Below are 20788 nucleotides of genomic sequence, written 5' to 3'. Positions count from 1 at the left end.
CAGATGATATCATAAAGGACCCAGGATTCACAAGCATCATCAGGTTCCGAGGGATTTAAATGCATGCGAGAGTTCTATTGAAGTCAGTCGGTTCAACTCCTTTTCGACTCTGTGTGGTTCTTTCATTCACTGCCTGCTTAATGCAACTACAATATAATGTTTTGCCATTTGGAATGAAGAATACTCCAAAAACATTTCAAAGCATGTTAAATGCTGTGATTCAAGATTTACTTATAATGATGGTTAGGTCAAGGGGAATGATACTTGGGAAGCACATATGTTTGCATGAGAGAAATTGTTCAATAAACTTTCAGAAGCAAACCGTACTGTTAATTTTGCTAAAAGTGAATTTCTTTCTTTTTCCATTTTTTAATTAAGCTTCAGGTTAATAAATATAAGAATGATACAAAGAGATCAGGATTGCATTAACAATGGTTAACATATACCAACAAAGAAATTACTTTATTTACTTTTTTGATACCACATCAGCCTGAAGTTACTGATAACATTTTATGTTTAAACCCCTTTCAGAAGAGTTTAATAGCAACAATTTATGATTTGATCCTAAAAATACATCCAGTGATATTTGACAAAATTAAAAATGAATGGGAAAGAGAACTTCAGATCTCATCACCAAAAGGAGAAAATTCTCTAGTTAGCTAACACTTCTTCAACATGTGCTCGACATTCTCCGATACAGTTTGAGGTGATTCATAGGGGCCCATATGTCCAATGACAAGTGTAAGGTAAAAACATCATGAGATGGGACCGGAGAAGGAGTCACCCAGTACTAAGGAGTAACAGAATGCAGATGTGACCTTGTACACTCAAGATAAGCTTTGCACTAACAAGAATGATGTGCAGCAGACTAACAGATAAGGATAGCAACAGTTTATTCATTGGACAATGTAATGGTATGATAATTTACTAAGTAATTATCCTGAGGTATAAAAAAAACCACCTTCACTATCCATGACTCCCCCTATTTTTGTATCATCCGCATATTTACTCTAATTTCGACATTACAGCTATACATTTATTTGCTATTGCTACACTTAAAAACTTCAGGTAAGTATCCAATTTCAAATAAAAAATATCTCCCAATAAAAATATTTTGGGATCTTTCAAAAATTTTCCTCTTCATAACTCGCCTCAATAAAATGCTTATATCCCCCCCCAAATTTTTCTACCTTTTCACAACTGCATGCAAAAAAGATCCTACTTCTTCACTACATCTAAAACATTGATCAAAACAATTTTAATAATGTCTGTGTAATTTCTGTGGAGTATAACTGATGTAAAAAAAATTAAATTGTACCATTTGGTATCTAACATTAATTGTATTAGTTTCTCTTTCATAACATAATTTTGACCCTACTTCCCATCCCAATTTAGATTTAAATAGATCCTTTTTCTGGATAGTCTCTTGCAATTTTATATACATATTAGTAATAAATCTTTCAATAAATGTATTAGCTATTAAATATTCAAATTGACTTTGTTCAGGTAATCTAAAACTGCTTCCTACATTTCTTTTTAAATACGATTTATGTTGATTATAGGAGAAAATAGTATTCATTTGGTCAAAAGTAAAAAAAAACATCCCAAAAAACACTCCTTTATCCTTTTTATTCCAAATATCAAAGTCGGCATATTAACTGTAGAACGAATCAAAGGACTTTGGTTTAATAACATTCTAGCCAACTGATAACTCTTCATTTCTCTTTCTACATGTATTTCATTCCATACTTCAGAATTGATGCATCTATTTGCTCTCTCAACCATGCCATTTATACAAAAGATGTTCAGGAATTATTTTCTTCTATTTTACTCATTTCAATTTGTACCCATGCTGTCTTTTCATCAGTCTGATAACAGGAAATCAAACATTTAAGTTGAGCTGCTTTATAATAATTTTTAAAGTTAGGCATTCGCAGACCACCACCCCCAATCAAATTTCCATATTAATTTTTCCAATACTATCCTAGGCATTCTGTCTCACCAAATAAATCTTCTTCATTTTTATTTAGATCCTGAGAAAACATTGTTGATACTGTAGTGGCGGCTACACTGCTCCTGCAATAACACACGCAATCAGACGGGTTGAGCTCAGTGAGCAGACTAGTTTATTACAGGCTGCTGGGTTGCACTTATACTCCCAGCCCGGTCCTGGCTGAGAACCGCGCTAGAGGGCGCTGATGTCATCTGGGCATCACGTGGTCCTCAAGTGTGGGTTTCTGAGCCCCAAGCTGGAAGGAAAGGAAACCCCCGACGACGCCATTTTGGTCGGCTGCTCCTCCGTGTGGCTTACAAGTGGGGCCGGTTTGCCTGCCTTGTGGTGAGCCGCCACACAGCCCCCGCCCCCCAGAACCGGCACCAATGTCCTTTTTTGACGGGCGGCCTTGCTTCTTGCGCTGAGCAACAACCACAGGCTCAGTGGGATCGAGATGCGCTGGCTTCAGCCTGTCCTTGGTAAACAGCTCATGCCTGTCGCCCAAGTCCAGTGTGAACTTCAAGCCGGAATGCTGTACGGCCCCTCCAAACGAAAACTAACTCTGCAGAAAGCAGCTCGCCAGGAACGCGAGTCGGGCGGGTGGCATGCCTGGGTGCCGGTGGGGGTTCGAAGGAGTCCAAGCGTGCCCGGAGATGAGGAAGTAGTTCACGCGACGACCGCTGGGGATTGTATGGTGCGCTGACGAACTCACCAGGTAGTGACAGCGGCGCTCCATAGACCAGCTCAACTGATGATGCCTGCAGATCTTCCTTGGGAGTGTCTCCTCATCAGCTTCCTGGTCCCGGGCAAGCTGGTCGAAATCAATGCCAGGTGCCAGCACGCAGATGGCTGGTTGCGAGAATGCACCGGCAACCACATTGTCCTTCCCCGCCTTGTGCCGAATGTTGGTGGTAAACTCTGACATGAAGGAGAGGTGATGCTGCTGGTGGGCCGACCAGGGATCCTTTGCCATCGCAAGCGCCTGGGTGAGGGGTTTGTGGTCAGTGAAGATGGTAAAAGTCCTCCCCTCCAAAAAACAGCAGAAACGCCGCACCGCCAGGTACATGCCCAGTAACTCGCGGTCGAAGGCACTATACTTGTGTCCCGGCAGGCGGAGCAGTTGGCTGAAGAATGCCAGCGGCTTCCAAAGCCCATTCACCTGCTGCTCCAGGTTGGCACTGACGACTGTGGCAGAGGCATCGACAGAGAGTGCCCCTATGCAGGACGGTGCGCAGGTGAGCGAGCATGGCGGCCTTCGCAAGGGCATCCTTGGTGGCCTTGAATGCGGTTCAGGCTTCTGTGTTCCAAGCGAGCATCTTGTGCTTGGCTGCGATGAGGGCGAACAGCAGCTGCATGATGCGCGCAGCTCCCGGGATGAAGCGGTTGTAAAAGTTGACCGTACCTGCAAACTACTGCAGCCCCTTGAGGCTGTTTGAGCATGGGAACTCCCTGATGGCGGCAACCTTCGCAGTGGCAGGCGTGGCTCCTTCAGCCGTGATGTTATGGCCCAGGAACTCTTTCCCGAACTGGCTCTTGGCCGGGTTGATGGCAAGGCCGAAGTCGGCCAGCCGGGAGAAAAGGGCACGTAGGTAGGCCTTGTGTTACGCCCGGTCCTTGCTGGCGACAAGGATGTCGTCCAAATAAATAATGATGAAATCCAAGTCCCTGCTCACAGAGTCCATAAGGCACTGGAAGGTCTGAGCAGCATTCTTGAGCCGGGACGGCATGCGCAGGAATTTGAACAGGCCAAAGGGGGGTGATGATGGCCATCTTGGGTATGTCCTCAGGGTCCACCGGGATCTGGTGATCCGCGCACCAGGTCAACCTTGGAGAAGACCCTCGCACCGTGCAGATTTGCCGTAAAGTCCTGGATATGAGGGATGGGGTGACGGTAAGGAATGGTTGCCTTATTGAGCTGTCGATAGTCTCCGCAGGGATGCCAGCCGCTGGAGGCTTTTGGGACTAGGTGGAGCGGCGAGACCCACGGGCTGTTGGACCGCCGAATTATCCCCAGCTCCAATAGGTGCAAAAACTCCTCATTCCCTACCTGGAGCTTGTCAGGCGGGAGCCAGCATGCCTTGGCGTGAACCAGTGGGCCCTGGGTGGGGATGTGGTGGAACACCCTGTGGTGCAACAAGGCAGCGGAGAACTGTGGCTTGAGGAGTGTCGGGAACTCGTCCAGGATCTGCTGGAACTCGTCTCTGGGCGTGCTGATCGTGGCCATCTGTGGTTGGTCCGAGTGGGAGGCATCGAGGCAAACGGCCTGGAAGGTACAGACGTCCACCAGGCGCCTACCTCGAATCTCCACCAGAAGCCAGTTTGCGAGGAGGAAATCTGCACCCAGGATAGCAGTCGGGAAGGACGAGACGGTGAACCTCCATGCGAAATTCTGTTGTCCGATCTGGAAGAAGACTGTTTTGTCTCCATACGTCCGGTTTGCCATTGCGTTGGCCGCACGGAGGGGAGGTCCACGAGGTAGGTTCCTGGATTCGATGGCTATGGCCGGTATGACGGTAATCTGGGCTTCAGTTTCAACGAGGAACCGCCAGCTGCAGACTGAGTCCCACAGGTAGAGAAGGCTGCGTGTTTGGCCAGCCACCGCAGCCATTAACAGCGGCCAGCCTAGTCGTTTCCCTGGAACGAGCCTCGGCTGACCACGCTGCCGAGCCTCGGCTGACCACGCTGCCGAGCCTCGGCTGACCACGCTGCCGAGCCTCGGCTGACCACGCTGCCGAGCCTCGGCTGACCACGCTGCCGAGCCTCGGCTGACCACGCTGCCGAGCCTCGGCTGACCACGCTGCCGAGCCTCGGCTGACCACGCTGCCGAGCCTCGGCTGACCACGCTGCCGAGCCTCGGCTGACCACGCTGCCGAGCCTCGGCTGACCACGCTGCCGAGCCTCGGCTGACCACGCTGCCGAGCCTCGGCTGACCACGCTGCCGAGCCTCGGCTGACCACGCTGCCGAGCCTCGGCTGACCACGCTGCCGAGCCTCGGCTGACCACGCTGCCGAGCCTCGGCTGACCACGCTGCCGAGCCTCGGCTGACCACGCTGCCGAGCCTCGGCTGACCACGCTGCCGAGCCTCGGCTGACCACGCTGCCGAGCCTCGGCTGACCACGCTGCCGAGCCTCGGCTGACCACGCTGCCGAGCCTCGGCTGACCACGCTGCCGAGCCTCGGCTGACCACGCTGCCGAGCCTCGGCTGACCACGCTGCCGAGCCTCGGCTGACCACGCTGCCGAGCCTCGGCTGACCACGCTGCCGAGCCTCGGCTGACCACGCTGCCGAGCCTCGGCTGACCACGCTGCCGAGCCTCGGCTGACCACGCTGCCGAGCCTCGGCTGACCACGCTGCCGAGCCTCGGCTGACCACGCTGCCGAGCCTCGGCTGACCACGCTGCCGAGCCTCGGCTGACCACGCTGCCGAGCCTCGGCTGACCACGCTGCCGAGCCTCGGCTGACCACGCTGCCGAGCCTCGGCTGACCACGCTGCCGAGCCTCGGCTGACCACGCTGCCGAGCCTCGGCTGACCACGCTGCCGAGCCTCGGCTGACCACGCTGCCGAGCCTCGGCTGACCACGCTGCCGAGCCTCGGCTGACCACGCTGCCGAGCCTCGGCTGACCACGCTGCCGAGCCTCGGCTGACCACGCTGCCGAGCCTCGGCTGACCACGCTGCCGAGCCTCGGCTGACCACGCTGCCGAGCCTCGGCTGACCACGCTGCCGAGCCTCGGCTGACCACGCTGCCGAGCCTCGGCTGACCACGCTGCCGAGCCTCGGCTGACCACGCTGCCGAGCCTCGGCTGACCACGCTGCCGAGCCTTGGCTCTCCAGCGCTGGTGGTAGAAACAGAGGCGTGAAACAGATGCTGTGGCCTTGGTTATGCTCTTGGGGGGCCCTGCAGGGGCCGGGTGTTGTACCGCAGCACTAGGGGGAGGCTTGGCATGCCTGTGCCCCATGACCTGCTGGACCACTGAGCCTTCTGAGAATTGTGCGAGCCATAGCTCTTGGGCCTTCTGAGCGATATTCCTCAGGTCAGTGAAGCTCTCCTGAACCAGCAGCGGCCAGATGTCCCCGGGCATATGCTCGAGGAAGATACACTCGAAGAGTGGGTAGTTGGTGTGATCACCCATGAGCGTGAGCATCTCGTCCATCAGTTCCAATGGGGGACCTGTCTCCCAGGGAGTTGAGGAGCAGCATCTGAGCGGCACGCTGGCGTCTGGATAGTCCGAGGGACCTGGTAAGCACTCACTCGATGGTCTTGTACTTGTCCACGGCGGGTGAATGCTGAACAAGGTGCAGCATGCGTCTGGCGGTGGCCTGGTCCAGGACAGCGACCACATGGTAGAATTTGGCGGAGGTGAAACTGCGCCTCCGCGTGGACGAACCAGGTCTCCGGCTCCTGAACCCAGAATTCAGGCAGTTTTACGGCTTTAGCGCTGATCCCAGGCTCGCTCATAATGGGTTCAAATATGTTTGAACCAGTTCGGGTCACTAATTGTAGCAGCGGCTACACTGCTCCTACAATAACACACGCAACCAGACGGGTTGAGCTCAGTGAGCAGACTAGTTTATTGCAGGCTGCTGGGATGCACTTATACTCCCAGCCCAGACCTGGCTGAGAAACACGCTGGAGGACGCTGACATCATCCAGGCATCACGTGGTCCCCATACGCAGGTTTCTGAGCCCCGAGCTGGAAGGAAGGGAAACCCCCGAAGGCGCCATTTTGGCTGGCTGCCCCGCCGCGTGGCTTACAAGAGGAGCCTGTTCGCCTGCCTTGTGGTGAGCTACCACAGTACAGAAATTGGTAAAGACTGAAAAAGATTTTCTTGGAAAAATATTTATCTGCACACAATTTACCCTTCCTATCAAAGAAATTGGCAAATCCTTCCATCTTATTAAATCTTCTTTAATTTTCTTCAACAAAGGTGAATAAATTGTTTAAATTATTATCAACATTTCTTTCTTTTCTTTGGCTTGACGGACGAAAATTTATGGAGGGGTATGTCCACGTCTGCTGCAGGTTCGTTGGTGACTGACAAGTCTGATGCGGGACAGGCAGGCACGGTTGCAGCAGTTGCAAGGGAAATTGGTTGGTTGGGGTTGGGTGTTTCCTCCTTTGTCTTTTGTCAGTGAGGTGGGCTCTGCGGTCTTCTTCAAAGGAGGTTGCTGCCCGCTGAACTGTGAGACGCCAAGATGCACAGTTGGAGGCGATATCGGCCCACTGGCAGTGGTCAATGTGGCAGGCACCAAGAGATTTCTTTAAGCAGTCCTTGTACCTCTTCTTTGGTGCACCTCTGTCTCAGTGGCCAGTGGAGAGCTCGCCATATAACACGATCTTGGGAAGGCGATGGTCCTCCATTCTGGAGACGTGACCCACCCAGCACAGTTGGGTCTTCAGCAGCGTGGATTCGATGCTTGCGGACTCTGCCAGCTCGAGTACTTCGATGTTGGTGATGAAGTCACTCCAATGAATGTTGAGGATGGAGTGGAGACAGCGCTGATGGAAGGGTTCTAGGAGCCGTAGGTGATGCCGGTAGAGGACCCATGATTTGGAGCCGAATAGGAGCATGGGTATGACAACGGCTCTGTACACGCTGATCTTTGTGTGTTTCTTCAGGTGGTTGTTTTTCCAGACTCTTATGTAGTCTTCCAAAGGCGGTATTTGCCTTGGCGAGTCTGTTGTCTATCTCGTTGTCGATCCTTGCATCAGATGAAATTCATAGATATTTAACGACCTTGTTCTGCCATTTGAATTTTGTAATTTTCTTAACTTGAGAACATAATCTGTCAGTTATTGGCATCACTTCACTTTTATCAATATTTACTTTATAACCTGATAATAACCCATAATTCTGCCAATCGAACACTTACTTCAACGAAGAGAGGCCCACTTTCAAAAAGGATCCTGGAGCTCTCCGTAAGGTAATATCGAAAGGAGAGAGGCCAGACGCTGGGGAGACCTTGGACACTACTGCACCGGGTCTCACCTAATATTGAGTGAAGAAGTGACTCTGCGCATGCGTGAGGAGTCGCACATGTGCAGATCACAAAAAAATGGAGGAAATTTTAAAAGAGATTCAGACGCTCACAGCTCCAGAGATCAAGGACCTGGAAAAGCAAAGGAAAGATCAAGAACGAACTACAATCAAGACAAGCAGAAAAAGGTGCAGAAGCTTGGTTTCTTGTATTGCAGTGGGCCTTTATCCTCCTTGTTAATGGCATTGTTAATGTCTTCACGCAGTTCTTCCTTATACTTTCTGTAACTTTTATATTCCTTTTATCACTTTTTCTCAACTTTATCAAGGAGAGCAGGTATTATCAGTCTAACCCCTCGTCATGACGTGGCATGCTACCCGCAGTCTTCGACTTTGATTCCATGAGTGCTTCCTTCCACACTTGTTGTACCACGTACGGTACATTGGTGAACCCGACAGATCCAATCAGCAGTTGGACCCAAAGATGACGGATCAAGTGGAGCCAGCGACCATCCACGCAGTCTCCCTCAGGCTCCCAACATTCTGGATATCACAACCCCACGTATAGTTCAAGGCTCAGTTCCAGCTTCGTCACTTCACTGCCGCTAACACCCACTACTTCTACATTATGAGTGCCCTCGATCAGGACACAGTAGCAAGGGCGGTAGATTTCCTACGGCAGCCCCCAGAGCAAGGCAAATATGTGGCCCTCAAAGAGCTACTCACCCGCAATTTCGGGCTTTCCTGGCGCCAGCGCACCACATGATGGCTGCATGTGGATGGACTGGGGGACAGGGTCGCGTCTGCCCTAATGAGCGAGATGCTTGATTAACCAAGGACCACAGCCTTGCCTGCTCTTCAAGCAGATCTTCCCAGAGTAGCTGCCCGAGAATATAGGGCTCTTGCTCACAGCAAGGACTTCAGTGACCCTCGGAAGAGGACATGGACATGCTCTGGAGAGCAAGGAAGGATGCTAGCACCATTAGAGACCACATCTGCAAGCCCCACGAACAACCCCTGGTGAGATCAAGGCCAGCAAAGAGGCAAGTGAACATCCCAGGACAGCTACACTACTATCACCAGTGACAGGGTGCGGAGGCCTTTCGATGCTGCCCATCCTGTGAGTTTTCAGCAAACGCCTTGGCCAACTGTTGTTGATGGCTGCAGCAGTTGGCCCATGTGATAGCCTCATCCATGCCTGAGACTCACTGTCAGGCAGGCATTTCCTGGTCGACACAGACGCCAAGATAAGCATTCTACCCCTTGCAGGCTTGACACTCACTAAGGCAAACAGGTCCAAACACAAGAGGGCAGCCAACAGCTCCTGTATTCGGTCTTTTGGAACCTGCACCATTCCCCTTCAGTTTGGCAACAGCCATTTTACATAGGCCTTTATCCTTGAGGCAGTGGCACAACCAGACCTGGGGGCCGACTTCCTTTGGGCCGACTTCTTGCTGGTCAACCTTAAGGGACAGTGTTTGGAGCACACCAGAATCCTCTGGACTCTGCCTCTGGGAGAACCCAAGTTATCCACCCCCCCCTTGGACTCTACAACACTCTCGGAGTTCCCCCGCATCCTGCTGGAGTTCCCCTCTATCATGGCATTACAGTTCTCCACGGCCAAATCAAAGGGTAAGGCAACCACATAATGACCGAGGACCTCCTGCTCCATGCCAGGGCACGCCAACTCCTGCCTGAAAAACTCAGCCTGGCAAAGGAGTTCAAAAAGATAGAGGAGCTTGGGATTGTGTGGCACTCTGACAGTCCCTGGGCCTCTCCCCTCCACATGGTGCCCAAATCAGCAGGGCTATGGAAATCATGTGGGGACTACCACCACCTCAACGAGGCTACCATGCCTGACAGATATTCCATGCCCCAAATCCAAGACATTGCTGCCAACCTGCACGTAGCACAGGTGTTCTCCAAGGTGGATCTCATCCGGGGGTACCACCAAATACCAGTTCACCCCCACCCAGAACCCCAAGACAGTAATCATAACCCTCTTTGGTTTGTTCGATTTCCTCTGCATGCCCTTCCATCTAAAGAATCTATTTGGACGATATCCTCATCGCCAGCCACAGCCACAAAGACCATGCCGCCCACCTGAGACAGATGTGCACCCAGCTGGGTGAGTTCAAGCTGATCATCAACCCCACTAATTGTCAGTTCGGTATGAACACCATCAATTTCGTGGGGCACAGAATTAACAAGCACACAACCATTCCCAAGAAAGTTGAGGCGGTCTGGGACTTCGCTTAGCCATGCACAGTGAAAAGACTGCAGGAATAGTCTGGTATGATAAACCACAAGTTCATACTGGCAGCGGCCCGCACATGCTCTCCACTCTTCGTGCTGATGATCAGTAAAGCAAAAGACATTGCTTGGGATGAGGAATCCTCCAAGATGTTCCAGAGGGCCAAGGATGTGCTAGCCAACACCACCCCCCTGGGCCACCCCAGTCTGGAGGCACCTACCCCTCTAAATGTTGACACCTCCAGCACAGCGGTAGGGGGCCTGCTAGAATAACTCACCGAAGGCCACTGGCAACCCCAACCTTTTTCATCAGGCACTTCCACTCCCCAGAACTCAAATACAGCACTTTTGACCAGGAGTTGTTGGCACTGTACCTGGCAGTAAGTCATTTCCGTTACTTTTTGAAAGGCCGGCAATTCAGAGTGTTCACTGACCACAACCCACTGATTTTTGCTTTACATAAGGTCTCGGACCCATGGTCAGCCTGACAGTAGAGGCACTTGTCCTACATATCCGAATTTACTACGGACATTCAACATATTACGGAGAAAAAAAAACAACATGGTAGCTGACGCTCTGTCATGCCCCTGGATTGAGTCAATACACTCCCTGTCCCAAACGGCAGCAGCAGGACCATGAGATCTCAGCTTATAGGACAGCCGTCTCTGGACTCATGGTGGAAAATGTCCAACAGCCCCCACCACATTGTCCTGGCCACATGGAAACGCCAGGTTTTCAAGGCTATCCACAACCTGGTACACCCTGCAATCTGTGCCACGGTCAAAATGGTGTGCAACAGGTTTGTCTGGCATGGCCTCCATAAACACGTCAGCCATGGGGCCAAGACCTGCATGAACTGTCAATCCTCAAAAGTGCAAGATCACACCAGATGGCCCACACAGACTTTCGAGCCAGCATGGCGCAGGTTCAGCCATGTACACATTAAAATAGTGAGACAGTTACTGGTTCCCATGGGGCGAGATACCTCCTGACCATGGTAGACCACTCCATGAGGTGGCTGGAGGCTGTCCCGCTGGCTGATACCACCACAGAAACCTGTGCCAGGGCACTCGTTGACAAATGGGTGTCCTGATTCGGGATCTTGGAGCACTTCACCTCAGAGAGCAGAGCACAATTCACCTCTGGGTGACGCTGGCTAACTTTCTAGAGAGGCAGCTCCACTATACCATGGCTTATCACCCGCAGGGTTGGTGGAGCACTTCTACAGACACCACAAGGCAGTCTTGACAGACCAGTTCAAGGGTCCCAGCTGGGTGGATGTTCTGCCTTGGGTCCTGCTAGGAATCCACACTGTCCTGAAGGAGGACTTTAATGCCTCGGTGGCAGAGATGGTCTACAGCGCACCTTTAATCATTCCTGGGGAATTCTTCACCCCCAATAAACACCCAGAAGTCCTGGAGGCAAACTTCAAGAGCCTGTGGTGGAAGTTGGAGGCTTTGATCTTGTGGGAACCCTCACTGTACAGCCAGCCCAAGCATATAATGAATGACCCAATGACTTACCAGTACATGTTTTTGAGGAGGGGTGCACACAGACCACCATTACAATGACCCTACGAGGGGCCCTACAAGGTCATTAGAGAAAAGGGTCCTACCTTCGTGCTCGACATCAGTGGTAAGGAGGAAATCTTTACTGTCGATTGCCTGAAACTGGCATATCTGGACTGGAACCAGCCATTCTCTACTCCATCCCCACTACCCAGGGGCAGGCCACCTGAGGCTATGGACAATGGCCCGGTCACCAGTACTGGGGAGGGATGCGAACCAGCCTGCAAAATAGCCGACAACCGTGGCGACCTCACAGACCTGGGGGATGACATCGGCTGTCAGCAGGAAGACGAGGGGGGCATTAATGGATTAATTATTAGGCTAATCAGCTGAAGCCTAGGGGCTCAGAAGGCTGCTGAAGCAAGCACACATTGGGTAGAATGTCTGAGGCTCCCTCTAAACGATCTGTGACGAGGAAGTGAATAGGGCAAGAGGTGTTGTGGCATGGAACTGCCGTCTGGGTGAATCCAAAATCCGAGGTTCCCCTCAAACCTCCTCACCTGGCATCGACGGACTTCAATTTAATGTGGCTGTTATTGAGGAAACTTCTACACTGCCCAACCAGACCGAGCCCCTCACAATCAAGTCAACCTCAGCTTCCTCTATCCCAAGGAAGACAAAGCTCGCCTTTCCACTCTCTAACCATCAATCAAAGGCTCCATTCCAGGCAACCTCCTGGTGGATCTACCCTGCAGTCATGTCCTTCCTACAGGATGGTGACCAGAACTTTCACCCTCTTCCCTCCAGTTGTGTCAAAACCAACAATGGACAAGGATGATGCTAAGTCCCTCTTCCTCAATCTGTCTCTCCTTATTGTTCATTCGCTGAGCCCAGACCCCAGCCATCCTCCCTTTGCCAAGCCCCACCTGAGACTCATTGAGTGCAGCTTCACTGCTACATTTTGCCATTCTTTTCACAGGTCCCTCTGCACATCCCACCCCCGCTAACTTAAATTCCTGTAATTGGGTGGCATGGTTCAAAATGTGATTAAAGCACCAACAACCCAGGTTTAAAACTAATCCTGCCTGAAAGGAGTCTATGATTGGCAGGTTAATTTGGCAGCACAGGTTTCAGGGGCTGGAGAGCCTTAAAAATACATAATCGGAGCCACTAACATTGACGAGAGAATCCAATCACTCTGCCCCATATCAAGATTCCCCTTCCCCAGACTCCCCCCCTTTACCCTCCCCTCCCCCCACCATGGAGAAGGATTCATCAGTGAGATCACACACCACCACATTCAAAGATAGTTTCTTTCCCCTTTTATCCTCCCCCTCCCCTCCCTCCCCCCTCCTCCCCCCTCCCTCCCCTCCCCCCTCCCTCCCCTCCCCCCCACTCTCCCCCTCCCCCCCACTCTCCCCCCCTCCCCCTCTCTCCCCCTCCCCCTCCCCCCTCTTCCTCAATCCGTTTCCACTACCCCCTCACCCCATCTTTGCAGCTGGGGGGGGGGGGGAGGGCTTGCAGCAGGGAGGGCTGGGGCTGGGAAGGGAATGTGGGGGCTGCGGCCCAAGCCGTGATCAGGGACCCTTCTCCCTGATTCCCCCCCCTCCCCCACCTCCTCCCCTTATGTCAGGAGGGGGGGTCCCTTCCCTACCCGGCCCGACTGTGGGGGACGAGGCCCCGGCCGGATCCCGGTGCCGCTCACCCCGGCTCCAACAAGGAGCAGACCCGCGGCCTGTAGACTCACTCGGAAACCCCCGCCCGGGACGAGTCTCACCTCCACCCACGAGGACAGGCCGCAGCCTCCTCCGTGAACCCGCCCGTTGCTGAGGGAACGACGCTCAAGTGCGCTCGCGGGGCCAATTGCCGGAAGCGCGCCCACGCCATCACGTGACGGGGCGGGTGGCAGCCCGGCAGGCGGGACAAAGAGCTGTCAATCAGAAGAGCTGTCCCTCCGAGGAGGAGCAGCCGCCAGGCCGTCATTGCGCATGCGCACAGAGGCATCCCTGAATCCTTTCGGAGTGGAATCTGCTTCGTGGAGAATTGAAGGGGAACAAAGGGGCAAAGGGGAGGGGAACGAGAACAAGAGGGAATAAAAGGGCGAAGGCGGAGGGGAACAAGGGGCAAAGGGGAGAGGAATGAGGGGGGGGAGGGGAACAAGGGGCAAAGGGGAGGGGAATGAGGGGGGTGGGGAACAAGGGGCGGGGAATAAGGGGGAGGGGAACAAGGGGCAAAGGGGAGGGGAATGAAGGGGAGGGGAATGAGGGGGAGGGGAACAAGGGGCAAAGGGGAGGGGAATGAGGGGAGGGGAACAAGGGGCAAAGGGGAGGGGACAAGGGGCAAAGGGTGAGGGGAATGAGGGGAATAAAGGGGGCAAAGGGGAGGGGAATGAGGGGAATAAAGGGGCGAAGGAGGAGGGGAACGAGGGAGAGGGGAACAAGGAGGGAAGAGAATGGGGAGCAGGAGGAAAGGAGTCGGAGGGGCAGGGAAAGAGAGAGCGGGAGAGGGTTAATTGGAGGTCTGGTTGGAGGGTGCCGAGGCGAACTCGAAGGTGGGACAGTGCATGAAGCCAGAGACAGACGTGTCCGTGTCGGGTGTGGAAATGGTCTCTGTCATTGACATCGTGCACCACCAGATTCAAGGAGAGTTTATTAAAAAATGTGGCCTGGGGTCCAGGTGAAGACCACTTCTACAACTTTCTCTCTGCCAGCTGCTTCCGGTTACGGACCAGCTCTGGGTGAAAATGTTACCCTTTGGTTCCTCTTCAACCTCCCCCTTCGCCCCGCCCCGCCTCCTCTGATTGACCAGCTATTCCCGCCCCGCCTCCTCTGATTGACAGCTATTCCCGCACCCGCCGCCCTCTGATGACAGCTCTCCCGTTTCCTCTGATTGACAGCTACCCCGCCCCACCTCCTCTGATTGACAGCTTACTGTCTCCTCTTATTGGCAGCTCGCTCCGCCACGCCTATTCTAACAGTCCGTCCTCCCCTACTCTGATTGACAGCACTCTCACTCACTCCTCCCACAATACTGCCACACGTTGGGAACACGTGGCGGAAGAGTGCGTGTTTACGTCACGGAGACGTGCCGCGTCATAACGTCTTCCCCTCAATGACGGGCTGATATTGGTGAGGTGTTGGGATCCCGGGCGTGGAGGTGAGACTTTTCCGGGCTCAACGGCTCCGGAGTGGGCACGGCGGGGGCGGGGGAGGGGGCGGGGGAGGGGGCGGGGGGCGGGGGAGGGGGGCGGGGGCGGGGGCGGGGGCGGGGGCGGGGCGGGGGCCGGGGGCGGGTGGCGGCCCGGGGGGGGAGGGGGGAGGGGAGGGGCGGCCCGGGGGGAGGGGGAGGGGGCGGCCCGGGGGGGGAGGGGGAGGGGGGGCCGGCCCGGGGGGGAGGGGGGAGGGGGCGGCCCGGGGGGGGGAGGGGGAGGGGGGAGGGGGTGGGGGGCGGCCCGGGGGGGAGGGGGAGGGGGAGGGGGCGGCCCGGGGGGGGAGGGGGAGGGGGGCGGCCCGGGGGTGGGGAGGGGGAGAGGGGAGGGGCGGCCAGGGGGGGGGGGAGGGGGCGGCCCGGGTGGGGAGGGGCGGGCGGGCGTGGGGGCGGGGGAGGTGGGGGCGGCCGGGTGGAGGGGAGGGGGAGGGGCGGCCGGGGGGGAGGGGGAGGGGCGGCCGGGGGGGGGGAGGGGAGGGGCCGCCGGCGTGGGGAGGGGGAGGGTCCCTCACCTTGCCCGTTACATGGCGTTTATTTCATTCTCTGTATGAATGGTGAAGAGCTCATGGATCTCAGAACAGTCCAGTAGGCAGACATCATGGTCATTAGATGCTGATAATTGACTGTTGGTTTTAAATGTTCAAATCTCGCGCTGAAACATCGCACACTTTACGCATCATCAAGAGTCATTGCAACGTCATATTAATTAGCTGAGTTAGTCCTGGAATGCTTCAAATGCAGTTTGCACTGCAGGCGTTAAGAGAATTTTACAATGACACCCCCATTCCATTTCCGTGCTTTTTACACTGCACCACATTCTGGAAAAAAGGAGAAAATGTCCCGGAACAAAGTGGCTGTGTAAAAGCATAGATGTCTAGTGGTGGGATCACGTGGTAGGTAGTGGAGGGGGTGGAGTAGGATATGTTGAACATGGAGGCTTGTGGTGGGAAGTGAGGACAAGGAGAATCCCATCCTTGTTGAACGTGGGGGCGGAGGAGGCGAGGGCAGATATGCAGGTAATGGAAGATGTGCGGGTGAGTGCTGAGTGGATGGTGGTAGAGGTGATTGACACTTTGGTGACAGGTCTCCGATGTGACTTTTGGTGGTTCAGGTGGTTGCGATGGTTTGGAAGCTGCCAATACTTTGATGTCACATTGGAAACCTCCAAAACAAAAGCTGCCAAATAAAAATGTGGACCAATTTCTGCACTCTCCCTCAGATCATCACGTGTTTACTAAAATGTGATTTGCAAAACTAGTCCCTATGTGTGTTTGTTCCCTCTTCTCCGTTTGTTTCTCTGTGCTAAATTTCACCCACATGTGGTTACGTGTACATACTGATCCTCCTCACAGTTCAGGACACTCCATGGTTTGTCATGTTACTGGCTATGCCTCCAGGGTGTTGTCATGGAACATTGGCTGCAGAGAATATCTTGCTCCCTCTCACTCCACCATCTTCTCTCCACAGGGTTAAGAAAGCAGCGCGTTTCCAGACAGGAAGCTTCAGACAACGTCACGTTGTGGTCTGACCCTCCGACTGGATTCCTCGGGACCATAGTATCGGCCAGCACTGGGATCACTGTACGGAGAATCCCTACATCTGTTGAGTGCCTAAAATGGTCTTCAGCCGATTGGCCAATGTGGAGGATCAGGTGACCAGTGATACGGCAGATAAAGCACTCCAAAGTGAAGCGTGTGGTGAGGAGGGGCTTCCTGTGGACTTGCTGGAATCACATCCCTGCGTTCACCCTGAGGACCCATCGTTCCCCTGTTCCGAGTGTGGGGAGAGATTTGCCAGCTCTGACCCACTACTGCAACACCAGTGTGTCCCCATTAGTGGGAGCCCATCCCCCTCCTCTGACTGTGGGAAAAGCTTTCAAACCTCCAAGGACCTGGAGGGGCACAGGTGTGTTCCCCCTGGGGAGAGTCCGTTTACCTGTCACGTGTGTGGGAAGGGGTTTTCTCACTCCTCCACTCTGCTGAGGCACCAGCGAATTCACACAGAGGAGAAACTGTTCACCTGCTTACTGTGTGAGAAGGGGTTCTCTCGGTCGTCTGGTCTGCATGCACACCAGCGGGTTCACACAGGGGAGAAACCGTTCACCTGCTCACTGTGTGGGAAGGGGTTCTCTCAATCATCCGGTCTGCATGCACACCAGCGGGTTCACACAGGGGAGAAACCATTCATCTGCTTCCTGTGTGGGAAGGGGTTCTCTCGACCATCTAGCCTGCAGGACCACCAGCGGGTGCATACTAGGGAGAAACCGTTCACCTGCTCCCTGTGTGGGAAGGGGTTCTCTCACTCCTCCACTCTGCTGAGGCACCAGAAAATTCACACAGGGGAGAAACTGTTCACCTGCTCACTGTGTGAGAAGGAGTTCTCTCAGTTGTCTGGTCTGCATGCACATCAACGGGTTCACACAGGGGAGAAACCATTCACCTGCTCCCTGTGTGGGAAGGGGTTCTCTCACTCCTTCACCCTGCTGAGGCACCAAACAGTTCACACAGGGGAGAAACTGTTCACCTGCTCACTGTGTGGGAAGGGGTTCTCTCACTCCTCCACCTTGCTGAGGCACCAGAGAATTCACACAGGGGAGAAACCGTTCAACTGCTCACTGTGCGGGAAGGGGTTCTCTCACTCCTCCACCCTGCTGAGGCACCAGAGAATTCACACAGGGGAGAAACCGTTCTCCTGCTCCCTGTGTGGGAAGGGGTTCTCTCAATCTTCCGGTCTGCATGCACACCAGCAGGTTCACACTGGGGAGAAACCATTCACCTGCTTCCTGTGTGGGAAGAGGTTCTCTCTCTCCTTCACCCTGCTGAGGCACCAGCAGGTTCACAGTAGAGACAAACCATTCACCTGCTCCCTGTGTGGGAAGGGGTTCTCTCACTCCTCCACCCTGCTGAGGCACCAGAGAAGTCACACTGGGGAGAAACCGTTCACCTGCTCACTGTGTGGTAAGGGGTTCTCTCGGTCATCTGGTCTCCATGCACACCAGTGGGTTCACACTGGGGAGAAACTGTTCACCTGCTCCTTGTGTGGAAAAGGGTTCTCTCGACCCTTCACCCTGCTGAGGCACCAGAGAGTTCATGCTGGGAAGAAACCGTTCACCTGTTCGCTATGCTCAAAGCAGTTCTCTCGACCCTCCTACCTGCGAGAACACCAGCGGGTTCACACTCGGGAATGACTGTTCACTTGTTCTCTGTGTGGCATTAGGTTCATTCAGCACTCTGGCCTGCAGGGACACAAGTGATTTCACACCAGGGAGAAACCTGTTCAGTTTGTTGGTTTGGATTCTCAGCTCCTGCCACCTCTGAGACACTGGAGAGTCCTCACTGGTGAGAAACCATTCACCTTCTCGCTGTGTTAGGTGGGATTTGTTAAATCCACCAAGCTGCTGAGGCACCATTGAGGTCACACCCAGGAGTAACCTTTCACTGCTCTCTGTGCAGGTCAGGTTTCTCTTGCTCCTCCAGTTAGCAGGGACAACAGTGGAGAGACTGCTTTCTGGCAGAAAATGTGGGAAGGGATTGGCTGATTCCTCTTTTCTCTAGAATTCACACCAGGAGAGACCATTCACGGGAAGGAGTTCACTCAGGTGTCTGGTCTGTGGGGATACCAGTGAGTTTACATGGGTAGAGTGTTCACCATGGACAGTCAGCAATTTTCCCCTCTGGTAAAAGCGTCACATGTCAAAGGACGTGTGTTTCAGGCAGTGGTTTGCAATATTTTCCCACTCACATAATCCTTTACTGACTACAGTATACCTATGACGTGAGTGGGGGAGAAAAGGTTGAGAACCACTGGTTTATGTTAAGGGGGAAGGGAGGAAGATTAAGGAGGCTGTTTGGGGCAAATATTTTACCCAGACAGCAGTGAGCCCCTGAAACAGGCTACAGTGTAGTTGATTCTTGACATGAGGTAGATCAAGTGCAGGCAGCTGTTTAACTTGGGCATCCTGTTCAGTCCAGACACATGGGTCAATGTTTCAGAGGCTTCAGGTTTGTGGTGATGGGGATTTTCCCTGGACATGAGCTCAGCCCACTCCATCTTGTTCTTACCTCACCCACTCAATACATACACATGTGCTTAGAATTAGAAGGGGTTAATTTAGGTTAGTTAAGTCAATAATGATAAGTTAAAGTTTGATTCTGTTTTCATGTTCAAAGATAATTAAAAGCAATTTTTGTTTAACCATTTGTCTTGGTGAATATCTTATTGCTGCTGGGATTTGGGGTCCTCTGGGCTCAACATTTTATGGGGATTGTCCTTTCGGATTGAAAATTGGAGGTTTTGTGATTTATTAGTTAATTGGGTTTTTTTCAAGCAAATTTAAAGCGTGTGTAGAAAAACAGCAGAATGGATGTTGATACATTTTTGTCACCACCATCACTGGAGAGCAAGAAAAAAGAGGAACTGATGGTTATTTTTAAGGCATTAAAACTGACTGAAGTTAAACATTGGATGAAGAAATTACAAATACAGAGAGTTGCAATTAAATATATAGGTGAAGGAACATTTCTTCAGAAAGACTGAGAAATTTATCTGGAGGACAGATGGTGGTGAATGTCTGCCAAGCTGCCTGTCTCCCCTCTGGCGAGCCTTGCTGTACTAACATTGGCTGTGCTTTATCTCTACTGTTAAGGACACTCCCCTTGGATATAACTGTATCTGCATCTATTGTCTTTCATTATAGTACAATGAGATTCTGCTAATAAAAGCCATGATTATTGTTTGACCACATCATCTTTGTCGACTTCATCAACTGGCACTTCACAGATCTTTTGAGTTGCAGTTGGAAATGGAAAATTGAGGGAAGTAGAAGAAAGAGAACAGCAGAGCGTGTTGGAGGCTGATAAACAGACAATATATGAGTTAGAGGGATGAAAACAGAGGAAATATGAATTCAAGAAGCTAAAAAGGGAGGAAATATGAGAGGAAGCTATTTCCTCCCTTTTTCAGCTTCCTCTAACATATTTCCTCCCTTTTTCAGCTTCCTCTAACATATTTCCTCCCTTTTTCAGCTTCCTCTAACATATTCCTCCCTTTTTCAGCTTCCTCTAACATATTTCCTCCCTTTTTCAGCTTCCTCTAACATATTTCCTCCCTTTTTCAGCTTCCTCTAACATATTTCCTCCCTTTTCAAGGTTCTCATATTTCCTCCATTCTACAGCGTCATCTAACTCATATTTCCTACTTTATTCATCTATCTCTAAGTCATATTTCTTCCAATTTTCAGCTTTCTCTAAATCATATTTCCTCCTTTTTCAGCTTCCTCTAACATATTTCCTCCTTGTTTCAGCTTCCTCTCATATTTCATTTTCAGCGACCACTAACTCAAATATACTCCCTTTTTCTCATATTACCTCTGTTTTTCAGTTTTGTCTAATTCATATTTCCACGGGAGCACGCAGGAAGACGACTCCATTGTGGGAAATGCATCAGGAAGCATTTCAACGTGAAGCTATCGCTTTCCTCCGTGATTTTGTGCAAAAACAACAGGCTGCAGGGGGAGACCAGCGTCGACCCCCTGAGGAAGTCGGGGTGCCGTCGCTGGGAGTCCAGACCCGCAGTAAAACCTCGAAAATGCCTTTTGTTGAGTTGCAGCAGGAGCTGCAGCTACCTGGTTCTGGCACTACGTTCGAGAAATCAGGGCTGAGCTTTTCTGAGTTACAATGAATGCAGTTAAATGCTGTCATTCAACCTTTAATGAATGAGATGGTTCAAATGAATGCGAGTACAAGTTCAGAACTGAATACAGTTAAAGCACGTGTGGATGCATCTTAGGAAGAATTTAAAAAATTTCAGACTGCTTTTTTGGACTGTAAATAACAAGTGGTTTCTAACACAG

General features: G+C 52.4%; 2 protein-coding genes across 4 annotated transcripts in view; one reads left to right on the top strand and one right to left on the bottom strand.

The window, feature by feature from the left end:
* LOC138756922 (zinc finger protein 239-like) overlaps positions 1 to 13658 on the bottom strand; it is a 59534-nt gene extending 45876 nt beyond the window's left edge. For 2 of the 3 annotated variants that reach the window (XR_011353237.1, XM_069923338.1), the window contains exon 1: positions 11838 to 12854. The gene's annotated coding sequence lies outside the window, so the exon portion shown is untranslated. Of the gene's footprint in view, positions 1 to 11837; positions 12855 to 13507 lie in introns of those variants that run through there. The other variant, XM_069923336.1, reaches the window with a different exon arrangement.
* Positions 13659 to 14813: 1155 nt separating this feature from the next.
* Positions 14814 to 19131, top strand: LOC138756915 (zinc finger protein 229-like). The gene is made up of 2 exons (XM_069923322.1): positions 14814 to 14886; positions 16405 to 19131. The coding sequence occupies exon 2, from the start codon at positions 16553 to 16555 to the stop codon at positions 18122 to 18124; it is 1572 nt and encodes a 523-aa protein (XP_069779423.1). The 5' UTR covers positions 14814 to 14886; positions 16405 to 16552; the 3' UTR covers positions 18125 to 19131.
* The last annotated feature ends 1657 nt before the right edge of the window (positions 19132 to 20788 follow it).

The sequence above is a fragment of the Narcine bancroftii genome, chromosome 3, assembly GCF_036971445.1.
Source record: "Narcine bancroftii isolate sNarBan1 chromosome 3, sNarBan1.hap1, whole genome shotgun sequence".
NCBI lineage: Eukaryota > Metazoa > Chordata > Chondrichthyes > Torpediniformes > Narcinidae > Narcine > Narcine bancroftii.
The sequence above is the reverse complement of the archived record's forward strand: the minus strand, read 5'-3'. Positions and strand labels throughout refer to the sequence as shown.